Source organism: Excalfactoria chinensis, chromosome 1 (assembly GCF_039878825.1).
Source record: "Excalfactoria chinensis isolate bCotChi1 chromosome 1, bCotChi1.hap2, whole genome shotgun sequence".
Lineage (NCBI taxonomy): Eukaryota > Metazoa > Chordata > Aves > Galliformes > Phasianidae > Excalfactoria > Excalfactoria chinensis.
Window position 1 is genome coordinate 2,656,783 of NC_092825.1, and position 23,553 is coordinate 2,680,335.

Here is a 23,553-nt window from a genome sequence, read left to right on the forward strand (position 1 = left end):
AGGTTGGGTTGCAGCAATGCAATGTGCTACAAATGGAATGAGCCTGCAGCTGCCACAGGGCTCCTAGCGAAGCCTGAGTTGACCAAGAGGCAACCAAGGCAAACTGTAAACAAAATGAGACATGACATCCAATTGGCTGCAAGGCCGGCAGGCAGAAATCACCCTCTTGACCTCAATTTTCAAGCACGCAGGAGTTAATCTCAGCATACCCCAGTGGCTCTTGAGATCATCAGTGCTGCTTGCCTGAGCCTTGGGTAATTCACATGCAGATGCGGACCTCTTTGGTACAGGTGATACATTTTCCCATCTTGAATAATCATGTAAAATATCATCGAAAAATGTGTTCTGAGCTTCTTACAACACCCTGGTATAGGACATTGTTTTGTTTCCTTGAGGTTTTCCCAGACAGCTGAAGAAAAACCCCTCCAAACTCTCAATCTGTGCTATTTGTAAGCTTCTACGACAGCTCCTTGAGGTACCAATGAATCCCCATTAACCACATTCAATACAGGAACGTGCTCTTTCTCATTAAAACCTCACAAAGGGTTCAAAACTTCCTTTTATTGCGAAGTGCTTTGATTTAAATTCATGTGGCCACAATGAGGAATTTCAAACGTGGTTTAAAATAAGGAAGTAAAAAGTCTTCATTGGAATGATTTCATTTTAATCATGCTTTTCATTTCCAATTCATAGCTATATCCCTCATGGAAGGTTGATTCCCCTTGGTTGCTCACTGTAAAACGTGTAAGTTTACAGCCGGCTGTTGCCTTTCAGCTGTATTTTCTAACCTGGGAGACACACTATGAACATATTTGTTTAAGCAGCTATATATATATATACATATAGGCTGCCAGCACTCTGTTTTGATTTTTAATGTGTACATCTTTCAGGTCTCCCAAGGAAATGATGAACGGCGCTAATTTGGGGCTCATTGCAGGCAATCACTCTTTACTCGTGAGTGAAATTTCTGTTATACTGACAGATGTGAACCAGCATTTAAAATTCTTCCAGGATACGTCAGGCAGCCAAAGACTTGGATCCCTAACACATTTCATGAGCACTTTTCAACACACTTTTGAGACCGAAACCAAGAAACGTATTGAGCAAATCTCAAGTGTCGATCTTAGATGGAGTTAGTGACTGAAATGAATTGTTTCTTGTCCCTTGGGGGGGGGGGGGGTTGAATAAACAGGAGTTGTTCTCTTACATCTCACTTTTACTGTTTAAAACAGAAGAGAAAGCTATTCTATTTTTCAGCTGCCAGTTCCCAGTTGCTGTCGCAGCTTAGAATGAACTGTTGGTGGAAGCACTGAACGTGTCTTTCTATTATATGCAGAGAAGAGAGGCTGGGGCACTGGAACAAAAAAGGGTTGGGGGGGGAGGGAAGAAGGTCAGGGTTAGGGTTGATTTTGTTTAATTGGCTCACCAGTTTGTGTCTTGCATCCAAATCCCATCTCTTTTAGCGCTGAAAAATCCCAAATCCCCAAGTGCCATAGATGTTCCATTTGAATTTATACTTAGTGCAATGTATTTGATCTCCTGTTTGATGCTAGGTGACACGTTCGTCCTTTCAGAAAATAGGAAGTGACCTCATCTTGTCAGGATGGTGGTCCATGGCAGTGCAGATCTTCCTTTCCCATGGAACAACTCCAGCTTGGCCCAATTTTTGTGTCCAGGAGAGCAATGCAGCCTGACAGATCCTGGTGAGCTTCCACCCATGCATATTGCAAGGCCATCATGGGGATCTTAGGAGCACGGGGAGTAGTAAGTTCAACCCGCCTTCTTCTTTCTGAAGTAAAACCCTATTAGTAGACAACTGTGTCTACTCTGTGGGGAGTCCAGATCCTCTCAGCTGGCCCATTTAGGTTTGCTTCTCTCTGATGATCCCACATGAGAACACTTCCTCCAATAGGCCTGATGATTAAACATTGCTGTTTAAGGCAGCAAGCACACAAAAAGAAAACAATGTGATGATATGTTGCTATTGCAGTGTCTTGAGCTTCTCACCATAGGAGGATACTCTCAAAGGATGTTTTCATTAGGTGACTGTTCAGCCTGATCATTGCCACCAAGATGATTGTGGTTGCTGCTCCTGCCATCACTGCTCTGCGTGTGTCCATTGCGGCTATTGGGGTATCACCTCCATTGTATGGAGGCATCTCTTCCAAGATACATCAGTTAAGGTTGCTAAAATTGCCTGAAGTGTCACAGCTGGAGGTAGCTCAAGGCAAAGGACGCACTAAGATCATTCACACCTTGGGCTGGATCTTGCAGCCCTCACTCAGTGTTTCTCCAAGCCAAGTCCTTCACAAGCTGCTGGGGGTATCAGTCCATCAGGATGGCCATACTCCATTGAAGTGCTGTCATGCAGAACAGTTCTCAAAATCTAGCCTGTAATTTACCATCTCACCCTAAACTGCTTTTTCTGTGGGCTTTTCCATCAAGGAGAAGGCTGATAGCAGATTGGGTGGTGTTAATATTTAATGAGGGCAAGGGTGGGCAATATATCCACCACTGCATGCTGCATGACCAAAGACAAAGCCATCGGTATCTACATTTGCTTTGTTGGTATTCCTCCCAGTTATTGCCTGTAATGCTCTGTAATGTCTGGCCATGGGCAGCTGGCAGCTATTCAGAGTAAAGTTTTGGGGGGTTTAAAGGGTTTTTGGTAGCACAGCCTGCCCCTAGGGGTGCAAGGCTCTCCTTCCTCTGATCCCATTAGAAATGGAGATTACAGCGGCTCATCCACGTCGCTGATAGAAGCACAGAAACTCCACCTCAGAGCACAGAGTGAGCAGCTCGGTAGGCACCAGGCTGTGTGCAGAGCTGCATCACAGTGCTCATGGAGAAGAAAGTGGGGAGGAACTCAGGGAGCTGCATTTTCGACACGACTGAAAGATGCCAAGCTCTGAGCTGGTTGGTGATTGCTGAGGCCCTTGCTGCGTTTTTTGATGAGAAGAGGAAGGAAAAATTTGATGCTGGGTGATTGCACTCTGCTTTTCCAGCTTCCTTTCCTAATTGCCTGCAGGATTTTTTTGGCATAGCGACCACAGAGGTGCTTCCAAGCCCTAACCTCCAAACACCCACGGGATCCTTCCCCGGGAACAGGGTTGCTGTGGGTTGAAAGCCCTCAGCTAAGATACAGGTTTTGTAAACTACCAAATTCACGCATAGCTTGTGAACTTGATGAGAAATAACTCTAGAAGAGCCCTGCCAAAAGAGTGCTGGCAGTTTGGTGTTTGTGTTTGAGCTGGAGGAATTGGGTGGTAGCTCTACGCTTTGTCTTCCCATGAGCGTGTTTTGTGGAGCTGCTCCAATCTGTAGTGATGTAAGCTGCTTTCCGTGCTGGCAGGAGCACTGGGGGCTGCCCCCATCCCAGCTGGCTTTTTCAGGAGGTTTCCTGCTAATCCAGCTCAGAGGGCAGGGCTTTGTTTCCATCTCTACTGAGTAAAAGGGGGTGAGGAAGGTGCAGTTCTTGGGTAGTTTCTGTAGGGATTTTGGTTCGGTGTGAGCACAGCAGACAACAAGGGTAGTAAGAACTTGCCTCTGCTTGGATCTGGCAGGAGAATACATTTGTGGACTGCCATAGTTCTGTACAATGGGACTATCCTTTCCTGTAATGGACAAATGTTTATGAGCTGCCTGTGGGCAGATTTCACGTATTTTTCCCATATTTTCCCCTCAGAAGGCAGGGAATGGCTTATCATAGCAATCTGTTACCACTTGAACCTTGCTACATATCCCTAAGTTTAAGGTCTGCAAGTTGTCCTGGCCTTGTTCAACTCATGTCTATACCATGAAGCCTGTGAGACTGGGAGAAAGAGGTTTGCTCTCCTTGATGGCATCAATTCATAGAGTCATAGAATGGTTTGGGTTGGAAGGGGCCTTTCAGACCATCTAATTCCAACCCCCCTGCTATAGGCAGGGACACCTCCCTCTAGACCAGGTTGCTCAAAGCCCCATCCATCATGGCCTTGGATGCTTCCAGGGAGGGAAGATGAGTGCATTTGTTTGATAGCAATAAATATCACCTTTTGGGTACAGCTGGAGCTGGTGTGGATTTGAGCCAGTTTCTTTTCTTAGAGGTCTTTTCTTACCTTAATGATTCTATTAGGGACATGGATTAGTGGGCATGGTTGTGATGGGTTGACAGTTGAACTTGATCTTATGGTCTTGATGATTCTGTGATTCTGCATGGTTCTCCTCCTGTTTGGGAGAGCAGATGACAGGCTTGCTAGTTATTAACTTTATAATGTCAACAGTCAATACCAAGCATTGCTAAAAGTCACTGTTTGCTTTTGAAGCCTCAGCTCTCCCTTGCCTCCATGATCAACATGTCCAATGCCTGATTTCTGAGAGCTGCCCTGACAGAAGTCAAAGGCTATTTTGCCCTGATAATAATAACTAGATACATCTGGAGGACCCGATGGTGCTTAAATGGTTCCTTAAAGTGTGTTGGGATTTTCAGTTGTCTCTTGTGCCCTTCTGTAATTGAATTTGCTAGTTTTCTTGTGTCTCATAGAGTAGTTTTTACAACAAAACTGCTTTGAATTGGCAGTGATCATTCGCAGACAGAGTTGTTCCATTAGCAGCAGCCCTCTTCTGGTGTACCACGTGGCCAGCATGGGCTGCATTTGCTGTCCCTCCTTTCTTCCCATTCCTGCTCCCAAGCTGCAGGATTACCACCAGTAGTATCCACTGAATCCCCCAGCTCAGGGCCCATCCATCACTCCATCACTGGTGGTTTTCTGCATGTCCCATCAAAGACCCAACCTGCAGTCCCTGCCTTCTTCTCCCATCTCCAGCTCCATCATGACTTCAGGTCAGTTTTCTTCAAGGAAACACCCAAGCTTATGTGTCAGAGCTTCACTCCAGTGCCATAACCAGGATCTGGTCTCTGCAGTTCCAGGAACAGAGTAATTTGGATAATATCATCAAGCCCAGCACCATGTCCTCCTTTTGTGTCCTCTGCTCTGCCCTTTCCAAGGTAGGCAACCAGCATGGCATTTGCAGACCTGACAGCAAAAGGGGAGGATGATTAACAGCAGGGAGGGGGTTCAACTCCTTCTTCCTTCCTGCTTCCTTTGCTCCCTTCCCTTGCCCTGCCACAACCTGACTGCTGCATGACTGCCAGACGTGGCCATGCCTCTTTGCAGCCAGGAGCGAGAAGAATTTTGGTGGCAGGGAGATGTCACTGAAGCCCTGAGCACCAAAGCTAACACAGATGCAGATTGGTTTCCATGCAGAGCCCCGGAAGTATGGGTACCGCAAGCTCTCCTTTCTGCAAGATGCTATGTAGTGTTTCTTTCCCTAACTATTCATGCTCAAACCCACTACCTGGACCTTCTAGGGACTGATGTTGAGTTTTTGAGGAGCTAAATATGAACCCTGTTGCATGACATACTTCTATGTCTCTGCACACAGCGATGCCACAGCCTGTTTGAACTGTGTGTAAAATCCCTGACCGAGTGACATCCTACAACTTCCCATGCTCTTCTGCTTGGTTCTAACCACACAGGAATCCCACTCCTTGCTGGGAGAACAACATTGTTCCCCTATTGACTCATAACAATGAGGTCACTGGGCTGGAAAGACAATGTCACTCAGCAGCCAAGAACCCAGCTGGCTGGTTCTGGTTGTGTCTCATCTCCTATGACAAAGTCACATTTGATTTGACTAATTAAAACTGTTGCAGACTCTGCCTTGACCAGAATGTACATTGTTTTTCATAAACATCAAGTCTGGACAGTTGTCCAACTTATTAGCGAGAGCATTTTTCTTTCTCCACCTTCAATACTTGCTGTGTAAGCCTCTATTCCTTTTCCTAGCAATGGACAAACCATCTCAGATGTATGTTGTATATATGTATGTATATATGCATATATATACACATACTGTATGTTTCAGAGCCAGATACGTGTTTAAAGGAGGACCTAAGGCCATCAAGTCATTCCACCCAGAGTTCATTCAGCCAGCTCAAACCATTTTAAGACGGTCAGTCTCTATTGCCATCCAGTTATTGTCGGACACACAATATTTTGGTGTCCTTGCTTTTGATACTGCACCTCAACCCATGGCTCTTCTTGCTCTTACTGCCATTCTGAATAAGATCATCCCATAGATACCAAATAAACACGCCCTAAGAGGCTTCTCAGAATAAATACTGTTTAGTGCTGCCAGGTTGTGATTTCCATTAAAGCCTCAGTTTTCTTTTTTCCTGTCCACAATGCAATTGTCTGAAATCAGATTTATCTGTTTCTTTTCTGCCCAGGCCCAGCTGAGCAGGAACGCTGGGTGTATGTTTACCTCGACTGCTGTCCCAGCCCTAAAGCACAGCAGCCGCTTCTTTTGAAGAACACACAAAGCAAGGAAGAGGAACCATTGTTTGGGAGGAAGTTGAACTATAATGTAATAGACTCTCATGGGAATTAGTATTATTAATTATTTGTATTGCTGTGGCACCCAACCAAGATTGGGGCCCCGGTGAGCAAGGTTCTAGACTGGCTCGTAAATGAAGGGCAGCTCATCCATATGAAATCCACCTGGTTTTGTGTGTAGGGATGGGGAAAGTAAGGAAGGGATAGATTAAGTGTGTCACCAGGGTTATTTTGGAGAGCTGTGGCTGAGCGAGGATGAGCAGTGCATCATTCTTAGAAGAGCATCCTTCCTCTCAGGAGGGGAAATGGTTAAGGCTCATCTGCTTTGCTGTCCACAGCTGCAAAGAGAGCCCTGCATAACAGATATGCTGTGCAGAAGAATCCCCCATCAGGAAAGTACTGAAAAAGGTCATCTCTTACTATTTACATCTTTCATCAGTGATTCCTGTGATCGTGTGTTTTCTTTTAAGGATGGGGAAAGCAGGAGCTGTTGAGTTTGAAGAACAGAAGTTCTTCAAGTGGGAACTGAGTCCCAACACTCTTATTGGACGGATGGTCTTTTTTCCATATAAAACCGATTTCTTCTGGCTAGTTAAATAATGAGGCAATTACGAATTTGCCAACAATACAAGTTGATCTGATTAACACAGCTTTAAAGCCAGATCGTCACTGAAGCCATTTGGTGGGAAAGCAACTCTGTGCCAGTCAGTCTTGAAATAGTTTTGAATAGGAGGGAGGGTGAGATGTGTCCTTCCCTTCCTAAACTCTCCCCACTTAAAGAATAGTCCCAAGCCTCCTGCCAAGAGGGCCGTGTCCAGCCATTGCCCAAAGGCTCCACTTGCATGCATAGCTATACAAATGTATGGACATGCATACCTATATGCGTGTGTATACTGAGAGCTTGAAATGATCCGGGAAGACCCCACCCAGAAGGAGTTATGGGTGGGAGCTGAAGAAAAAAGGTGGGACCTGAAATAGCACGGACACACAAAGGATCACAAGGAAATGTGGAGCCCTCCTTGTGACGCTAACAGGAAATCTCCAGGCTGCTGGTTCCGTAACCCTGGCTTGCCAAGGTCATTGAGGGGATTGAACACAGGGATTGAACACTGGGGCTGATCCTGACGTCCAGCTCAGCTCTTCTACAAAAAACACTGGGAGACACCCACAGCCAGGCTGGATGGGGCCCAGAGCAACCTGATCTAGAGCTTGGTCTAGCAGTCTGCAACCTTGTCTGTGGAATGGGTTGAACCAGGTCATCTTTGGGGTCCCTTCCAACCCAAGTCGTTCTACAATTCTGTGTGTTGGCAGCTTTAATGTGGGTGTAGGTTTGCAGATACTCCATGAAGTGTTTGTGGAGGAACCCATCCCCAGCACAGTCAAAAAATGCAGCGAAAGCTGAAAGCATTGAAGAGCTGGTGCTTAACTGGGTATCAACCAAATTTTCACCAAGGGAAGCTGGGATCTGTGAGGACATCACTGGTGCCTCCTGGAAGGGGCCTGCCTACATCACTTGGCATCATCTTCATCTACTTCTCATCACAGCACACTTCACCAACTTCAAGCCTTGATGGACCAAAGATGGATCCAGCTCATCACCTTTGGATCCATCCTAGCTTGGTGGTGGGTGTTGCGTGTTGAAACTGGAAAGGTTAATAAACAGGCTGCTGGCTGGAGTGCAGCAGAGCTGAGGGCGTAAATTTGGGCTGATGGCATGACTCATCAGAAACACTGGGTGCACAAAGGAGGGCGAGGCTGTGGGTCTTATCGCAGCCTCCCATCGCTCTTCCGCTGGCCATTTTCACCCACAGGGCGGGCAAGCATCCTCCAAGTCCTGCCCAGAGCAAGGCTCTGCCAGAGGTTTGAAACCTCTAGGAGGGAGTGGGGGCTGTCCTGGGAGGGTGATTCCTGCTGTAAATCTTAGGGGAGGAGGGGAGGAAAGGGAGGTGCACAGAAGTGTGGACAGTGCTTTGCGATGCTGCAGTGGTGCCATGTGCCAGCACAAACTGACCTCGCCATCACCCATCCACACTGTATTTCCTTTACATTGGGGCTGCCTGTGGCGAAGCTGAGATTTCCTTGATCCTCTAGTGTCACTGTCCTCATCCTTAAGTTTGCAGATTTGACCTCCTCCATGCTGGGCCTCCAACCTCTCCTGGAGGTGGACATTCTCACTTTTAGAGTATTCATCACTTTAGAAGACCATCATGGCCTCCGTTTCTCATTGAGCAAATCCAGACACATAACCAGTGCGTGGCACCTCAGTGACATTAGGTGAGAAAACACTTCAGTGGTGCTGGCCAGCTGGTACAGTTTCAGATAGCAGGGTAGTAGGGCCAAGTCCTACCTCATCTTGCTCAATATGAACCCAAACATGAACCCAGCCAGCTGGAGAGTAAGGCGAGACAATGAGTTGGGTAGGAAAGCCCACCTCTGCTGACATGGGAGATGGAGGGGAGGGTGCACCCCATCCCTGATGTTTGGTTGGTATTAGTGCCAAATGTTACATATGGGGGCTTGCTTCTGTGTGGTCCATCACCAGATTTCTCCTAAATTAGCATTCTTAAACTGCATCTTCCCTTCCCCCCCCCCACACTGCATTTTGGCTTTCAGGGCTAAGGAGACTTTAATTTGATTTAACCCACTTAATTTTGGCTAAATTGAATGAAGGTTGATTTAAAGCTGAACAAGAGTGGCCACCTGGTGTGTTGTGTGCACTTTGACTAATCTATTCTGAAATCATGCCTTCTTTTAATTTTAGATTAATTTTCCTGAGTACTTCGGTGTAGACAAGCCATCAGACTGAATGAAAATCAGTTCTCACCTCACTGGTTCATGTCCTGGCTCCCTCTCAAGTTGTCTGTAGTAGTCCTCCGTGAAAAACAGGGCAGGGATGATTCAGTTTTCTGGGATAGAAAGCACAGGGAGGAACTTCTCTCTCTCAAAGAGCAAAAATGTCTGCTGGCCGTCCTCACACAGCCCTTAGCCCTCACTGGGTTAAAGAGCTGGTGATGTTGGATGTTCTTCTAGAGGAGTCAAGGTGGCATTGCCAACCTGGTAGTCGTATCGAGGCTCTTGGTTCTTCCTGCAGACCTCATGCCTACCCAAATTTAGGCAAGTGTAGGGTTTTAATCTGTTTACTTATTTTGTTGTTGTTTTTTTCCCCCCAATTCAGACTTTTTAGCACTTATAGAATTGAAAGAATCAAAAGAATAGAAACCCAATTGCTTAAGTTAAGTTACAAGGCACCCAAAAGATCATTTGGTTATAAACCATTTTAGGTAGGGATGCCAACCAACTGGATCAGAGATAAAAGGGCTTCTTAGAAACTTACAGCTCAGAAACCACACAAGAAGAATCCCGAATGTTTTCTGTATAACAAGGTTATGTGATCACATGGCATTTTTGTGATTTTCAGTGTCATTTTGATTCATGGCCACTGTTCAGGGCTAAAGGTAGCTGGGCTTTACCCTGCTGCAGAGCTACTGTTGTAGCCCATTACTCAGTGTAAAACTTGAGTTTCTTCCAAAGGCCTCGATTGACTTCTGTAGAAACAGAGGGCTAAATATACCAGGCTTTATGTCCTTCAGCCACTGCCTGCAGGTGGAAAACTCCGCTGCTGAGCTTTGCATGAAGGAGATTGATGCTCCTTTGATACAGGAGGTCATCGCGCTGCCACAAATCTTGCTTCAAAGAAACGAGGCCATCACAGGATGACTCCACTCTGATGACACAGAGGAGGTATGAGAAGGGCAGGAAGGTGGCTCTGAGCTTCAGAGCGTCCGCCTGGGCTGAGACATGCAGCTTTTTTGGCTTCTGCTCCCAGTGTTTCCGCTCCAGCAGCTCCACTACAGCTTCCTGAGCAATGAGGCGTTTCTGTGCAAGCTGCAAAGGGCCCCTTGCTTCATTTTGCAGCCTGGGAAAGGTGTGGAGGTGGAACAGATCCTCTTCCAAATCCCAGCAACCCCAGTGGAAAGAGGATGTTTCCAAGCTCAGTGATAATGTCAGAGAGTAGAGTGTGTCTGTGTGTCTGTTTGCCTCCTTGACAACCTCGTGTGAAGGCTTTTCATTTTCCACAGTAGTCTTCCTGTCTGCTTTTGTTTGTTTTTTTCCTCTTCACTTCTTAGATAGCCACAGTCTGTCCGTGAGAAGAGTCGTGGAGACACATGGCCTAAATAGGATGTTCAGAGACATATTCCTAAATAGAATGTGCCATGCGTATTCATGACAGGTTGATCCGGAGCTTGGTCCACCCCATTGCCTGTGCCCGGAGGTGGCCGTACAGATGACACTACCTGGAATGGACCAGTTGGATCCTCTCGGGTGGTAGATGCCTCTGTCTGATCCCAATTTCACAACAATACCCAATTCCCTCAAAGGGAAACTCAGGAGAGGTCCAGGTGTGGTGTGAAGGACTGCTTAAGGAGGGTGTTTATGAGAAAAGGGGATTGTGGAGTACTGAGATCCTTCTGCTCCACCAATCCATTGGCCAGTCGTTAATTAGCACAGCAAAGGAAGGCATTTCTGCCTCCCAAAATGAAATGTTTAGAGAGGCCAAGGGAGTGAAGAGGAGAGAGGTTGGGACTGCAGGGGAAGAGCAGTGCATCCAGCAGGGATTCATGCCTTTGGATGATCTTTAATATTTGTCATGCTTCCAAATGAAACAGCAGACAAGCTGAGCTGGCTGAAATACGTACAGAAAAAGCTGATGGGGAATTTGTTAATGAGGCATATTTCTCATCAGAAAATGCCAGTTCATCAGAAGCTGAATTTCAGGGGCCTGTGTCACACAAACGATGCCTCAGGACACAGGTGGATTTCTTGGTCAAAACCAAGGAGGTCTGTCAGTATTACTGCCTTGATTTCATGGTCATTCACATGCAAGAGCTAATCTGCACCAAACTGCAGGGTCTTATCAATAAAGCCTCACCACAGCAGAGTCGAGGTGCTGAAAACAAGCCTGGTGGTTTTAAACCGGAGTCCAACAATGTTCATTTCCCTACAGTGGGTCATACAGGAATGTGTCCAGATGGGTCTTGAATATCTCCATGACATCTCATGATGTTGATCTTTGTCAGGGGTAAGAGTATATGAACACTAAGCAGCATCCTCACTATACCCCTCACCAAAATCCCAGCAGGGATTTTGGGAGGATGATGCTGTTTGGATCCCATCTTGCTCTAAACAAGGTGTTAAAGAGCCCAAGAGCTTTTACGCAAGCAAAATTAATGGCGAAGTGATCACTGGCTCCGGTAGCCCAGCTGAATTCCAGGATAAATAACTCTACACTGTGATACTCTGCCAATCTGGTCACCCTCGCAGTTTTAAAAGGAGGTGACAAATTTCCTGTCCCCTGCAGTGACTACGCACTGTTCCTGCTCAGACAGGGCTGCATTTCAGGGCTAAAACCCTCCTTTTGACCGGGAGCATCCTTGCTGGCTTTGGTCCATGATGTCCCCTGGCAATGACCAACCCAGGAGCCTCAGCCCTATCTCTCCATTCAACAAACGCAACCCATTACCCCTATTTTATCAGAAAAAGCTGCAAAAAGGGGAGGGAAATAGGAACTTCCTAAAGCCTGGCTCATATCCCCTCTCCTTCCCTCATTGCTGGGTCTCTGCAGCTTTCTCATCCCGCCTTGGGAGGAGCAGGAGCCGGCTGGAGCGAGGCTTTGAGCCGGGTTCAGCCCACCGGCGTGGGGTGTGTCACCCACCATTTCCTAAGTTATTCTTTCAGGCTTCCTTTTCTCACTATTAATAGATTTCTAGCCAATCTGAGCCATTTCAAAAAGGTGGTCAGAGCAGGGGAGGTGTTCCTGAAATAGGAAGCGGGAAGCTGTTGGGAAGGGAATTAATTGAAGCAGGGGAGCTGCGTGGAGAGGTGGTGGCTTTGGATGGACAGGACATGTCCTTTCACTTTGCGTTTTGCACGGACGTGTTTCCTATTTTGTTTTGTGCTTCAACTTGTGGCCTTTCCAACCAAGCTGCTTCCCTTCGAGCTTCTTCAGGTTGGATATGAGGAAACATAAAGAGCTGTGAGGCATTGGCAAGGTTGCCCAGGGAGGTGGTGGAGTCACCATCCCTGGAGGTGTTCAAGAAAAGGGCAAATGTGGCACTGAGGGACATGGTTAGCGGGCATGGTGGTGATGGGTTGGACTTGGTGATCTTGGTGATGCTGTGATTCCATGATCTTCTGAAGCTTGCAGAATGTCGTCTTCTGTGACATGGATATGATTGGTGCATCACTTTGTGGCATGGTTGGGAATGGCTTCCGACTGATAAAAATTGAACATGCAAAGAGTTGTGTTGGCACAAACCTCCACGCTTTCCCCTTCATATTTTAGGTGATTTTTCACATCCTAACCAAGTATTCCAACAGCAACCCCATCCAGAAGCACTCCGGGATCTGAGTCCAATCTCCTTTGGGGACAAACAAGCTGAGCTTCACAGCTAGCAGTAATAAAAAGTTCTCATCTCTCCGGGACTGTCCCCATCATGGAGACACCAGATCACCAACACAGTCATGGGATACGTATCCGGAAATGAAATCATGTTTTCACAGTGTACTCATTTCCTCTAAGCCGTTTGGCCACCATGCACATTGATGCATGTGTGGAAAGCTTGCACTTTCCTCCTGTGGGGAGACATCAGGTAGATTTCTATTGCCCAGCACAGAAAGGCAAGGTTTTATGTTTGTGGTTTGTTGTTTTTTTTTCAGAGGCATTTAGAAGAGGAGAGGTGCAACCTCATAGCAAATAGTTCCTCTGCTTTGATAGTTTTCCTTGAAATGAAGAACTGATGATGGTCCAAAAAAGTGAAATCAAATAATCATCCTTCCTCTGTCCAAATGCAGCCAGGAAGGTCAGGGGCAGATAGGATTTCTTCTGCCTTCTTTACAACAAAGGTGAAGGACCCCGGCTGAAGCTCAAGTGAACTTTCCTTCAGGCTGCTGGGTCGGACCCCATGCTGTTAAGGGGTGTGCTTGCTCAGAGAACTTCTCCTCCATCCTCTTTCTCTCTCTTAGTAAGCATTAAATCCTTTTATCTCCGGGGCTCACGGCATGAAAGGATCATTCTTTTCCCGCAGAAGGACATACTGGATCTTTTGTGAGCAATCTTCATGCTGAAGGGGTGCTGAGCATAATCCCGCCCTGTCTGCCTTTTGTTGCTGTCAGCCTGTGGTTGCAGGGGTTTTCTCTCTTCTGTTTCAATCAAATCCTATTCATTTCTTTTGCTGAGGACAGTCAACAGGCAGCACTAGCCACTAGCCCAGGAAAACGGCCTTATTACCAGTCATTACCCCTGGGTCCAACACGAATATTTAGAGCAAGCAAGGAGGAAGAGATAATAAATAGTGCTCAGAAGTCTGAAAGAGATACAAAGCATGTGGAAGGAAGACTGTGCCTTGTGGACCTGCATGCTCTCACTGCTTGTTGTGTATTTATTTCTACTTGGGGATTAATATTTGCCAGGCTTCTGAAAGACTCAAAGCAGAGTCCCTGGGCAAACAGCAGGTATTAAGCCCTGGGGAATAAAACTGCACCGTATGTAGCTGCAGTGAGAAAACAGTTTAATGCAACAGGAGAGCAAAGGTAAATTTCACTGACGGATGAAGAGCCAAAAATCTATAGGACGGATGTGGGGATGTTTCAGGGGAAGTTCAGGCTGGATATTATTATCTCTGAAAGAATGGTGAGGCATTGGCACAGGCTGCCCTGGTAGATGGTGGAGTCCCCATCCCTGGAGGTGCTCAAGGAAAGGGTAGATGTGGCACTGGGGGACATGGTTAGTGGGCAATATTGGTTGGACTACGTGGTCATAGCGCTCTTTTCCAACCTTAATGATTCTCTGATTCTGTGATAATATGGGTGTGGATCCTCCATGGAAGGAGGGTCTCATTCATCGGTAGCTGTGGAAGGTATGGCAGCAGCCCAGCTGAGCGGCTGTGGAGGTTAGTGTGGAAATGGTACTTTCAGGTCAAGTTTGGGATGGGAGATCTTTCACAAAGGGACTTCCAGTGTCCGTTTGCTTCTGGGACAGGGATGCATTATGAAAAGGAAGTAGCATTAGTGGGAGATTTCCTCCACCTTCCTTCTGACCCTTTCTTTATTTACATCTCTTTGATATTTTATCTTCGGGGTATGGGTGTTTTTTCCCTTTGTCATCAAAGCCTCTGTCGGGCTTTTAAAACCTTATTTATGGGATAGATCCATTTTGTGTCTAACTGGATGCCTGACCTCTAGCTTAGTATTATAAGGGTTGGAAAAGATCCCTAAGATCATCTAATCCAACCATCAACATGTTCTCACCATACACACTAACCATGTCCCTCAGTGCCACATCTCCATGCCTCTGGTGTTCTGCTTCCTTCCTTCTTTTTCTCCTAAAGGCAGTTGTCAGCCTAAAGGGGAATATGACTTCTCTCCGTAAATGATCTTTACCTGCAGATGTGATGGGAATGTTGCCTCACAAGCCTGGGTTTGCCTAAAATGGTTCACACTGCTGATTTGTTCAGCTCACACTGTAAAGGTGTTTTCAGAATGGCTGCTCCTGGTGGCTTGGCTTGGCAGGGTCAGTTCAGATTAGATTTTCTCAGTGGTATGAATCTCAAAAACTTGAGCTTCCATCAGGTCTTGGAAGCATAACCAGTGTCAACAAACAGGCCATGGAAGAGAAGATGTCTTATCAGCAAGGCAACACAGAGAAATAAAGCAGGTCTCTGGAGAGCAGCATCCAACCTTGGAAGTTTCCTGCTTTGGGTAGTTGAGAACAATATACAAGGAGGGGCATGGGGGAAAAAAAACAGTCCTGTTTTGTACTGTTGTCAAATGGAAGAAACGCCCCAGAATCAGTTGGTTTCTTTACTGCAGACAGATGCACTGATGAAGTGACTCAGTGGAATCTGCATTTTCTGAAAGGTGGAAAATTGGTTGAGACTTTCCTGGGGTGAAATTGAGCAAGTGCCCAGAAATGACAGTTCTGTGTGCAATGGGGGAAGATTATCTCTGTGGCAATTGATGGAGCTCCTGCTGTGATTACAAACAGAAAAACAGACCCGAATTTTCTATCTGGTCTTATAGTGAATATTCCACGTTGCAGGATGTTGTTGCTGTTGGAAACTTGTCTTCTGTTAGGCAAGCTGTCCTTCAGAGTCCTCAGAAACACCTTCATCAGAGTTTAAATTAGTCTTAACCAAGTGAAGTGTCCCTACGTCAGAGTTTATATTGACCTTTCTGCTTCTCCCTAGGTGTCAGCTCTGAGGATGATGATACTGCTTCCCATGTGACCACAGTGAGTCCAACAGCAAGTAATCAGGTCACCGCTACTACAGTCACCACCAGCAAGGGGCAAGAGACTATCTCTGCAAGCATACCAAAAAGCACACCTCCCACCACTGTGATGTCCTCCACCACAGCTCATGGGACAGTCACTCCAAGCAAACCACATGGCTCTTCAGCACCATCCATCCCCCCATCACCAACCACCACCACCCACATAATCAGCACTACAAGCCCACAAGGAAGCACACCACCCGCTCCTGCATCGACACACACCTCAGCTCCAACCTCCAAGACCACAGACAGACCAGATGACCCATCTCGTGTCTCAGTGGCATCAACCAATGCACCTCAGCAGGTCAGCTCTTCAGCCAGCCCCACAGTCTCATCAACTACCTCTGCTACCACCTCCAGTGCTATGCAGCAGAAGACGAGCCCTCCAGACAGCTCAAGAAGCTTACTCACCAAACCCAGTGCAAGTCCAACTTCCACTCAAGTGACCAGCCCTTCATCCACCTCAGTAGGCTTAGTGCCTTCTGTCTCAACGTCTCCACACATAGCAGATGATGGAAGCCCTGCTTTGGACCAGTTGAACAGCACTGCATCAAGCTCTGGAGCCTCAGCAAGCAGCCCTGTGGTCAAGGACCACAGTGTTTCCTCTTCCACATCTGCCACCAAACAGCATCACCCTTCTCCCACTTCTCCGGCCCATAAATTGGAATGTGCTACCCCTCATAGTGGATCCGTGTCCTCTACCAGCATGAAAACATCTTTGTCTTCACCATCCAGCAGCACAAGGAAGGCCACAGTCACAACCACCATGACAACTCCTAAAGCAGGTATCAGAAGATTAAAACCATGATTTATTGTGTTGGGGAGCCCTTTGGTGATCTTTTCCTTTGGGTACCCCACCCACCTCCCTGTCATTATGGGTTACTGACACCTTGTCCCATTTTAGGGCTGTCCAGCATAACTGTTTCCATGACCACCAGTTCATTATGTCCCTGTTGCCATCAGTGGAGATTGAATCAATGAAATTCAAGGCCTGGATCAGGTGATGAAACACTTTCAGATGGAGCAAGCTGTGCCCCAACCACAGCTGACTGCACTGACTCAATCTCCAATGACTGCATACGGGAGCAATGGGTCCAGAAATAAAGTGTGACGTTGTAGAGTTGCACCCCAGATGCTGAATGCAGCAGATCCCTAACGTAGCTGACAGCTTAGTGGGCATGCACATAGAATAAGCTTTAGGTGATTAAGGAGATTTTGTGGCTAAACTCTGAGTCTGTAACCTCTAAGAACTCAGAGCAGTTGGTGGGATATTCGTCGCTGTTGCAATGGTTCTGGCTGCTGACTTCTTAATAGTATTTGCGTGGTGTTTTGGATCCGGCCGAACACTGCTGATATGCTTTTTCTATACCTCCAGAGCTTTATGGAGTTATGTTCATCCACAAATGTCCTGACAAGATACACTTCAGACTTCCCTTTGGTATTTTGTCCTGTAGCATTTACAGGGAGGCAATCCCACTGTGGGAGCATGAAAGCTTTGTGAATCTTTTTGGACTTAGGTGGGATTGTAAGTTGAGCTCATCTGGTTGCACATAGAAGATGGCACCGAAACCCTTCATTATCCTCCTGTGGAGAATATATAGTTGACCCAATTTCCTGTTACCTGCAAAACAGAAACCACTCAAAAAACACCACCTCCCTCAGCCCTCCAGTTTCTCCTTGCTGCTAGCATCACCAAATGGGTCATGGCCTTAAAGCAACACCTTCATTTTTGACTTTATCCAAGCCATGTTTCAAGTGTTTTAGCAGCCAAGGATAGGTGAAATGACTATCGTCATATAGAATACCTCAGGTTGGGTGTGAGGAAAGATTACTTCTCAGAAAGAGTGATGGGGCAGGAAACATGGACATGTAGTACTGAGAGGCATGGATCAGTGGGCATGGTGGGGATGGGTCGATGGTTGGTCTTCATGACCATGAAGCATTTTGATTCTCTTTGTCACCATTTAAGGATCAGTTGAGAAGGATGCAAATCCTTCAACAGGTCTGGGAAGTCAGAGGCTGCTGTTTTCCTTGCACTATTCCCATTGCACGAGAATAAGCAAAACAAGAATAAGCCAACAGAGCTGTGTCAGCTGTATCCTTTCTACTGTCTCACTGACTGCTGCTTGTTTCTGTTGTATATTGGAGACCCAGCACACACAAGCCAAGGAGACAGATCCGTGACACACAAACCTGGCATTACAGCTCACAGCCCCACCAGTGAACCACCACCAGCACCGACCCTGGGAGACCAGATGGAAAGCAAGAGGCCTGACCAGCCACACCTGAATATTTCTCTCCAAAATAAGGTAACGTGACCTACGGAAAGGTGGGCACTTCCTAATGTCCATAGCAGCTAAAAAGGGCACTGAGTCTTCCTAAATGGCCTCTGTTGAGTTGGGAGCATGATCAAGCTGTTCCCTGGAGAGCGGTGGTGAGGCACATGAGTGCAAACAGTCTTTTTTGGGTAGGATCTCATAGCAGGGATCTGCATTTTGTCCCCAGGTCACACTAATTGTTAGCTGGAATCGCATGTGCCTGTTTCAGAGAGAGATCTGTCTTAGGAAAACAGGAGGTAGCAAAATAAGAGCAGATAAAGCCTTCTTTCACATAGCTTTCCAGAGACACGGAGGTGAAAGGAGCTCTGGGTGCTGAATAGGGAAGAACTGAAATTTGGGAAGAGAAGAATGTAATGGAGGGCAGGATTTGCCTTGGGGTGGACTTGGACATGACAAGAGGGCAAAGACTGCTATTCAGCATAAACCCTACATGGATAATAAAAGCAGAAAATGGCTTGGGAAGGGCAGGGGGGTCTAAAAATGCAAGCCAGGATAATGAAAGATCCCAGTGCTTGGGGGGAGGGAAAGGGATCCTATTTCTAAATGTTCATTATTTGTAGGGTGGGACTGCATCATGGTTCACTTGCATGGATCTTCCTCCTGCCCGTCCTAATCCCCACTTTGTACTGCAAATCCTAAACCTGCTTTGGGAAGCATATTAGCAAATATACTCCAGGCAACCCTTAGAGTTACCCAGGAGAACTCTTATCACACAGAAGTGGTTGAGCAGAGGAATGCAGGGTCTGACTTATTTTGATAAAGCAGATCAGATCTTTGGTTGTCTCACAGTTGTATCAGTGTTGGACTGTCCTTCGGCCTACAGCAATGATCTAATGGTTGCTTTTCTTCTGTCCTTCCAGGTGATTTGTGAAGACCAGATACGAGAGATGTGGCCCATCATAAATCTGAAAGAAGCAAAAACTTGTGTAAGTACAGGTTCCTCTTGGCTTTTTCTGCAGGGCAAGCAGGTGGGGTTGCTGGCAGAGATCAGCTCATAACCTGCAGCACTCTAAGCATTTGAGCCTACAGAGATGACTTTAATTAATTGCTTCAAAATATGCAAACACTTTTGGGATGTAAAAGAGTAAATGCAAACCTACATCCAGCCTTATCTCCCAGTGGGGGATGTGGCCAAAGCAGATGTCCATGTAGTCTTGTTCAAGGGGAGGGACTCACTCAGCCAGGTCTCAAAGAAGAGCAATGAGAAGCTCTAGAAGGTGGAACCTTCAGAAGCTAACAGGGAAGTTCTATCTTTGACTTTAGAGTGGCTCAAACCCCACTTCTCAGAAGGAGTGTTGAGGCATTGGCACAGGCTGCCCAGGGAAGTTGGTGGAGTCCCCATCCCTGGAGGTGTTCATGAAAAGGGCAGATGTGGCACTGAGGGACATGGTTAGTGGGCATGGTGGGGGTGGGTTGATGGTCGGACGAGGTGATCTTATTGGTCTTTCCAACTGTAATGATTCTGTGGTGATACACCAGTAAGCTATGGGGTTAGTGGACATCACAACATGGCAATCTCCATGCTTGCTGGTGAGCCAGCAAGTCTGCTGCACTACATTCCTTCCTCTGGGTGTAATAACCATCAGAAACAGCGTTAGTGCTAAATGCTAATTGCTTCTTGAAACAGCTGCAGAAGGACTGCAAGGGTGCATCCTCCCGTAGCATCCTTCTCAGCAAAACACCTCCCACTCGTCCACTTCCCATTCAGCAGATTCCTGAAAGCTCTCCTACATTTTGTGCCTCCCAAGCTGAACAGATATCAGAAATGGCACTATCTGGCTTCCCTGCTTTGTAGGCCCAGTAAACAAGTCTGTAGCCAAAGCCTGACAGCGAAGTGAAAGAATCCTTTGCATTTTGCAGCCCGTGGGAAAACAGGAAAATGTGTGCTATAAGGAGAAGTGTTCCAGAAATGGCTCAACTCCTGGTCTCTGAGATCAAGCCAGCACTGGGAGTGCACTGTGCTGAAGGTTCAGCTTCATGAGGAGCTGGGCAGGGCAAAGCATGGTGAGGGCAATGCAGGGGTAGGGGATGTGTCATACCTGGCAGAAGAGGTGGCATTACAGACCTCCCCTGTGCCCCTGGGGCATCAGCAGTTGGGCAGGGACCATAGCAAAAGGTTGGGACTGAACCTGGGGATCACAGCACTGCGCTGTGGTTTCTCCAGCTGCAATAAATTCGGAAATAATTCCAAATAATCGTGCAATCATAGAACGTCCCAAGTTGGAAGAGACCCACGGTGACCACTGAGTCCAACTCTTGGCTCCACACAGCAGCACCCAAAATCCAGACCCTGTGTTGGAAGGCACTGCTCTTGATCTGTGCCCACTGCCACGGGGAGCAGATAGATACACAGTTGGTAATATGCAACTGAGCAGAAGGTCTTTTACAGGTTGGTTGCTTCCCAGCATCCTTCCTCTTCAGGTGATGCTTTTAACCAGTGCTGAATGTTCTGTTCCAGGTTGCTCCACACTTCATTTCCCTTTCTCCCTCCTTTAATGACAGCAGGATCTTAACGAGTTTCCTAATGGGACTCATTAGCTCCATGCCTTGCATTAAGTAGGTGATATTCCCAACGTTCAGCTCGTGTGTGCCATGCAATTATAGAACTGTTTGAATTGGAAGCGACCCTTAAAAGTCATCTTGTCCAAATCCTCTGCAATGAAAAGGGATACCTGCAGCTTGATCAGGCTGCTCAGAGCCTCAGTCACCCTGACCCTGAATGTCTCCAAGGATGGGGCATCCATCATATCTCTGGGCAACCTGTGCCAGTGCTTCACTGTCTTATTGTATACAAAGAAAATCTGCAGCTGGGTTTTCATTGTCTGCTTGGGTGCCCTGTTCATCGTTTCAATCCATTAGATGGAGTAGGTGACAGTGTTGGAGGTGACCTGGAGGTGGTGATCAGCTCCATGGTGATCAGCTCCAGCTGAACCACACGATCCTATGGCAGCCTTGCAGGGAGGTCACAGACTACTCTGTCACTTTCCCAAGCTGGGATGTGCCCAGCGAGTGGATTTGGAGCATGCTGGGAACACAAAAGCCACTGTGAGACCTCCCCAAATCTATCTTCCAGTTCCGTGCTGGGGACAGCAGGGCAGTCCCCAAGCCACTAAGGCTCCAAGCAGGGTCATGCCCCAGCTGTCGGGACAGGTCTGTTGACACAAGTGCCATTACCTCACTCAGGGATGTTGGTTTTAGGTCCCTGCCAGTGTGGGAACCGGATCTGCACTGCTCGGCAGCGCCTCTCAACTCTGGCCAAGGAATGTGAGCGGCTCCAGCACAGAGAGAGCAGAGCTGGGGCATCCCTATGGCTGTGCCATGGCCCCCTGCCATGCTCTGAGCTGGGAAAGGGCAAATCCCTCCCTGTCAGCCTATGCAGGGGTTTAACATCCAGCAGCGTGGTGCTTGTCGCCCTTTGAATGCAGGAGTTTGAGCCTCCCCATAGTGATAGAGTGCTCAGGTGCAAGGGAAAGACAGAGAAAAGCCCCAGAGAAGACAGCAGCAGGGAGGCAGGAGAAGGTTTTAAGGCTAGTGTAGGGAATGGGGAACTGCAGGATGTGTGTAGTGTAGGAGCACAACCCAGTGTCAGAGAGACACAAAACACCACTTCCAGTGAGCTTAGTCCTCTTCTCCCAGTTCTACTGCCTCATCCTGACACTTGCAGCTTTCCCCAGCTGCAGAAACAGTGCTTACAGGAGCTGTGTGTGCATGACCTGTGCATGCAAGAAGCCATGCATGCACGGAGAAGCTATGCATGCTGTTGCACAGCTCCTGTGCAGGATCTGTGCACGCAGGCAGCTGAGTGTTCACAACTGCTTCATTGAACTCCTAACTGTTGGAGGACATTGGACAGGTGCAGAGAGCCTCAGGATCGTCCCAGTGGGGCTGTGGAATCCATCCACCCCTTCACCTTCATCCCTCCAGTACTTCCCCAGGCTCACCCCTCCAGGGATGGTCCCATTTGTACAGAGGCAAAATCCTTTCTTTTGTCTCCATAGGCAAAACTGAACTATGGGGTATCCCCGAAGGGCAGAAATGCAGGTGGTGAGAGGGCTGCAGATGCCCTTTAGGCATGTCAGCCCCATCCCATTCCCGTTGCAGCCTCAGCCTCCACACCCCACTTCCCCTGGGGACCTGCTATTCCTGGAACACCAAAAGCTGCGGCTCTCAGATAAGGGCCCCAGTAAAGAACAGCAGCCAAGAGCTCGGCTTTTTGTAAAGAAACAACTTTTGAACTTTTCCTGTTCCCTGGGAAGGCCGGCAACAGGCGGATAGGGAGGGGGATGGCCACAGCATCCTATGTTGGGATCTCAAGTAGTGCCACGGGGGGTGATTTAGATTGGACATTAGGAAGAATTTCTCTTCGTGGAGAGTGCTCACGCACTGGGATGGGTTTGCTTGGGAAAGCAGGCAAGAAAGAAAGGAAGTGGATGTGGCACTAAGGAACGTGATGGGACTCTCTTAGTCAGGTTTGATGGCTGGACTTGATGGTCTTGAAGATCTTTCTCTTCCTGAATGGTGCTTTGATTCCTAGCTGCCCTGGGGTAGGGATGTGATGCTTTGGGGGTGCTATGTGTGAGCAGCAGTGCTGACCCCCCTGTTGTCACTACAGGACGACTGGAAGAATGCCAGCACCAACGAGTCCTTCTTCGAGTTCTTCTGCTCAGGCAGGCGGCACGCATTCGACAGCAAGAGGGACAGGTGCACGGTGACACTGGCCTCCTCCAATCCCCATCGCTGGGCTGTGCACACCGTTGTGCATCGTGAGTATGAACTCATGTCCTGCCCAGCAGGATCGGGTGGGATTAGAGTTGGGGACACGGTTGTGATACCAGCTGGAGGCACAATGACGTCTACCAGAGTTTGGGTGAGAATCTCCTTTCCCTGGGTTGTCCCTTCTCACTGGATCAAGCTTGGACATTTCTCCCATAGCTCCTTTGGAGAGATCTCCAGGAACAACTTTGGTCTGCAGGGCTGTCCCCTTGCCAAAGAGGTCCCCAGCTCCTCGGATGCCTTTAGAGAGCCATGAAGGCTTGGCTCTGCCCACACAACTATGTCTGCCTCTTCCATTGAGCAGGAGTTGGTGCCACAACCTTTCCCTCTCTACTTGTGTCTTCCCCCAGGCCTTCTGGACCCTGAAACAGTTTTTGAAGAGCTGAAAGAAAAGAGGAATGAGTTAGAGAAGGTAAGAAGGTCCCCAGGATCAACATGGGGGATGTCCTTACAGAAGGGTGGCATGGGGTGGCTATCCTTCCCATCCACGGAACCCTCCTTGGAGCCTGACCCACTCCCTTCCTTGACAGCTTGGCATCACCAACGTCACCTACCTCAACCAGGAGATGGAGGAGGAGATCAAGGATCAGTTCAGCACTCCCCTCATTATCACCATCGTCACCCTGGCCGGCTCCCTGCTGCTCGTTGCAGCCATCTACGGCTGCTGTCACCAACGATTCTCTCAAAAGAAGAGCCAGGTATGATGGGAGTTGGGTCAGATGAGCAACCCAAAA

The 23,553-nt window shown here is 47.7% G+C and overlaps 1 protein-coding gene across 4 annotated transcripts in view; it reads left to right on the forward strand.

Annotated features, from left to right (window-relative positions):
- Positions 1-23,553, forward strand: part of PODXL (podocalyxin like) — a 37,504-nt gene that overhangs the window by 8,631 nt on the left and 5,320 nt on the right. For all 4 annotated transcript variants that reach the window (XM_072353401.1, XM_072353410.1, XM_072353419.1 and 1 more), the window contains exons 2-7: positions 15,623-16,492; positions 17,856-18,016; positions 18,907-18,972; positions 22,659-22,809; positions 23,170-23,231; positions 23,350-23,517. In XM_072353401.1, the coding sequence (XP_072209502.1) occupies positions 15,623-16,492; positions 17,856-18,016; positions 18,907-18,972; positions 22,659-22,809; positions 23,170-23,231; positions 23,350-23,517 (1,478 nt within the window). The remainder of the gene's footprint in view (positions 1-15,622; positions 16,493-17,855; positions 18,017-18,906; positions 18,973-22,658; positions 22,810-23,169; positions 23,232-23,349; positions 23,518-23,553) is intronic.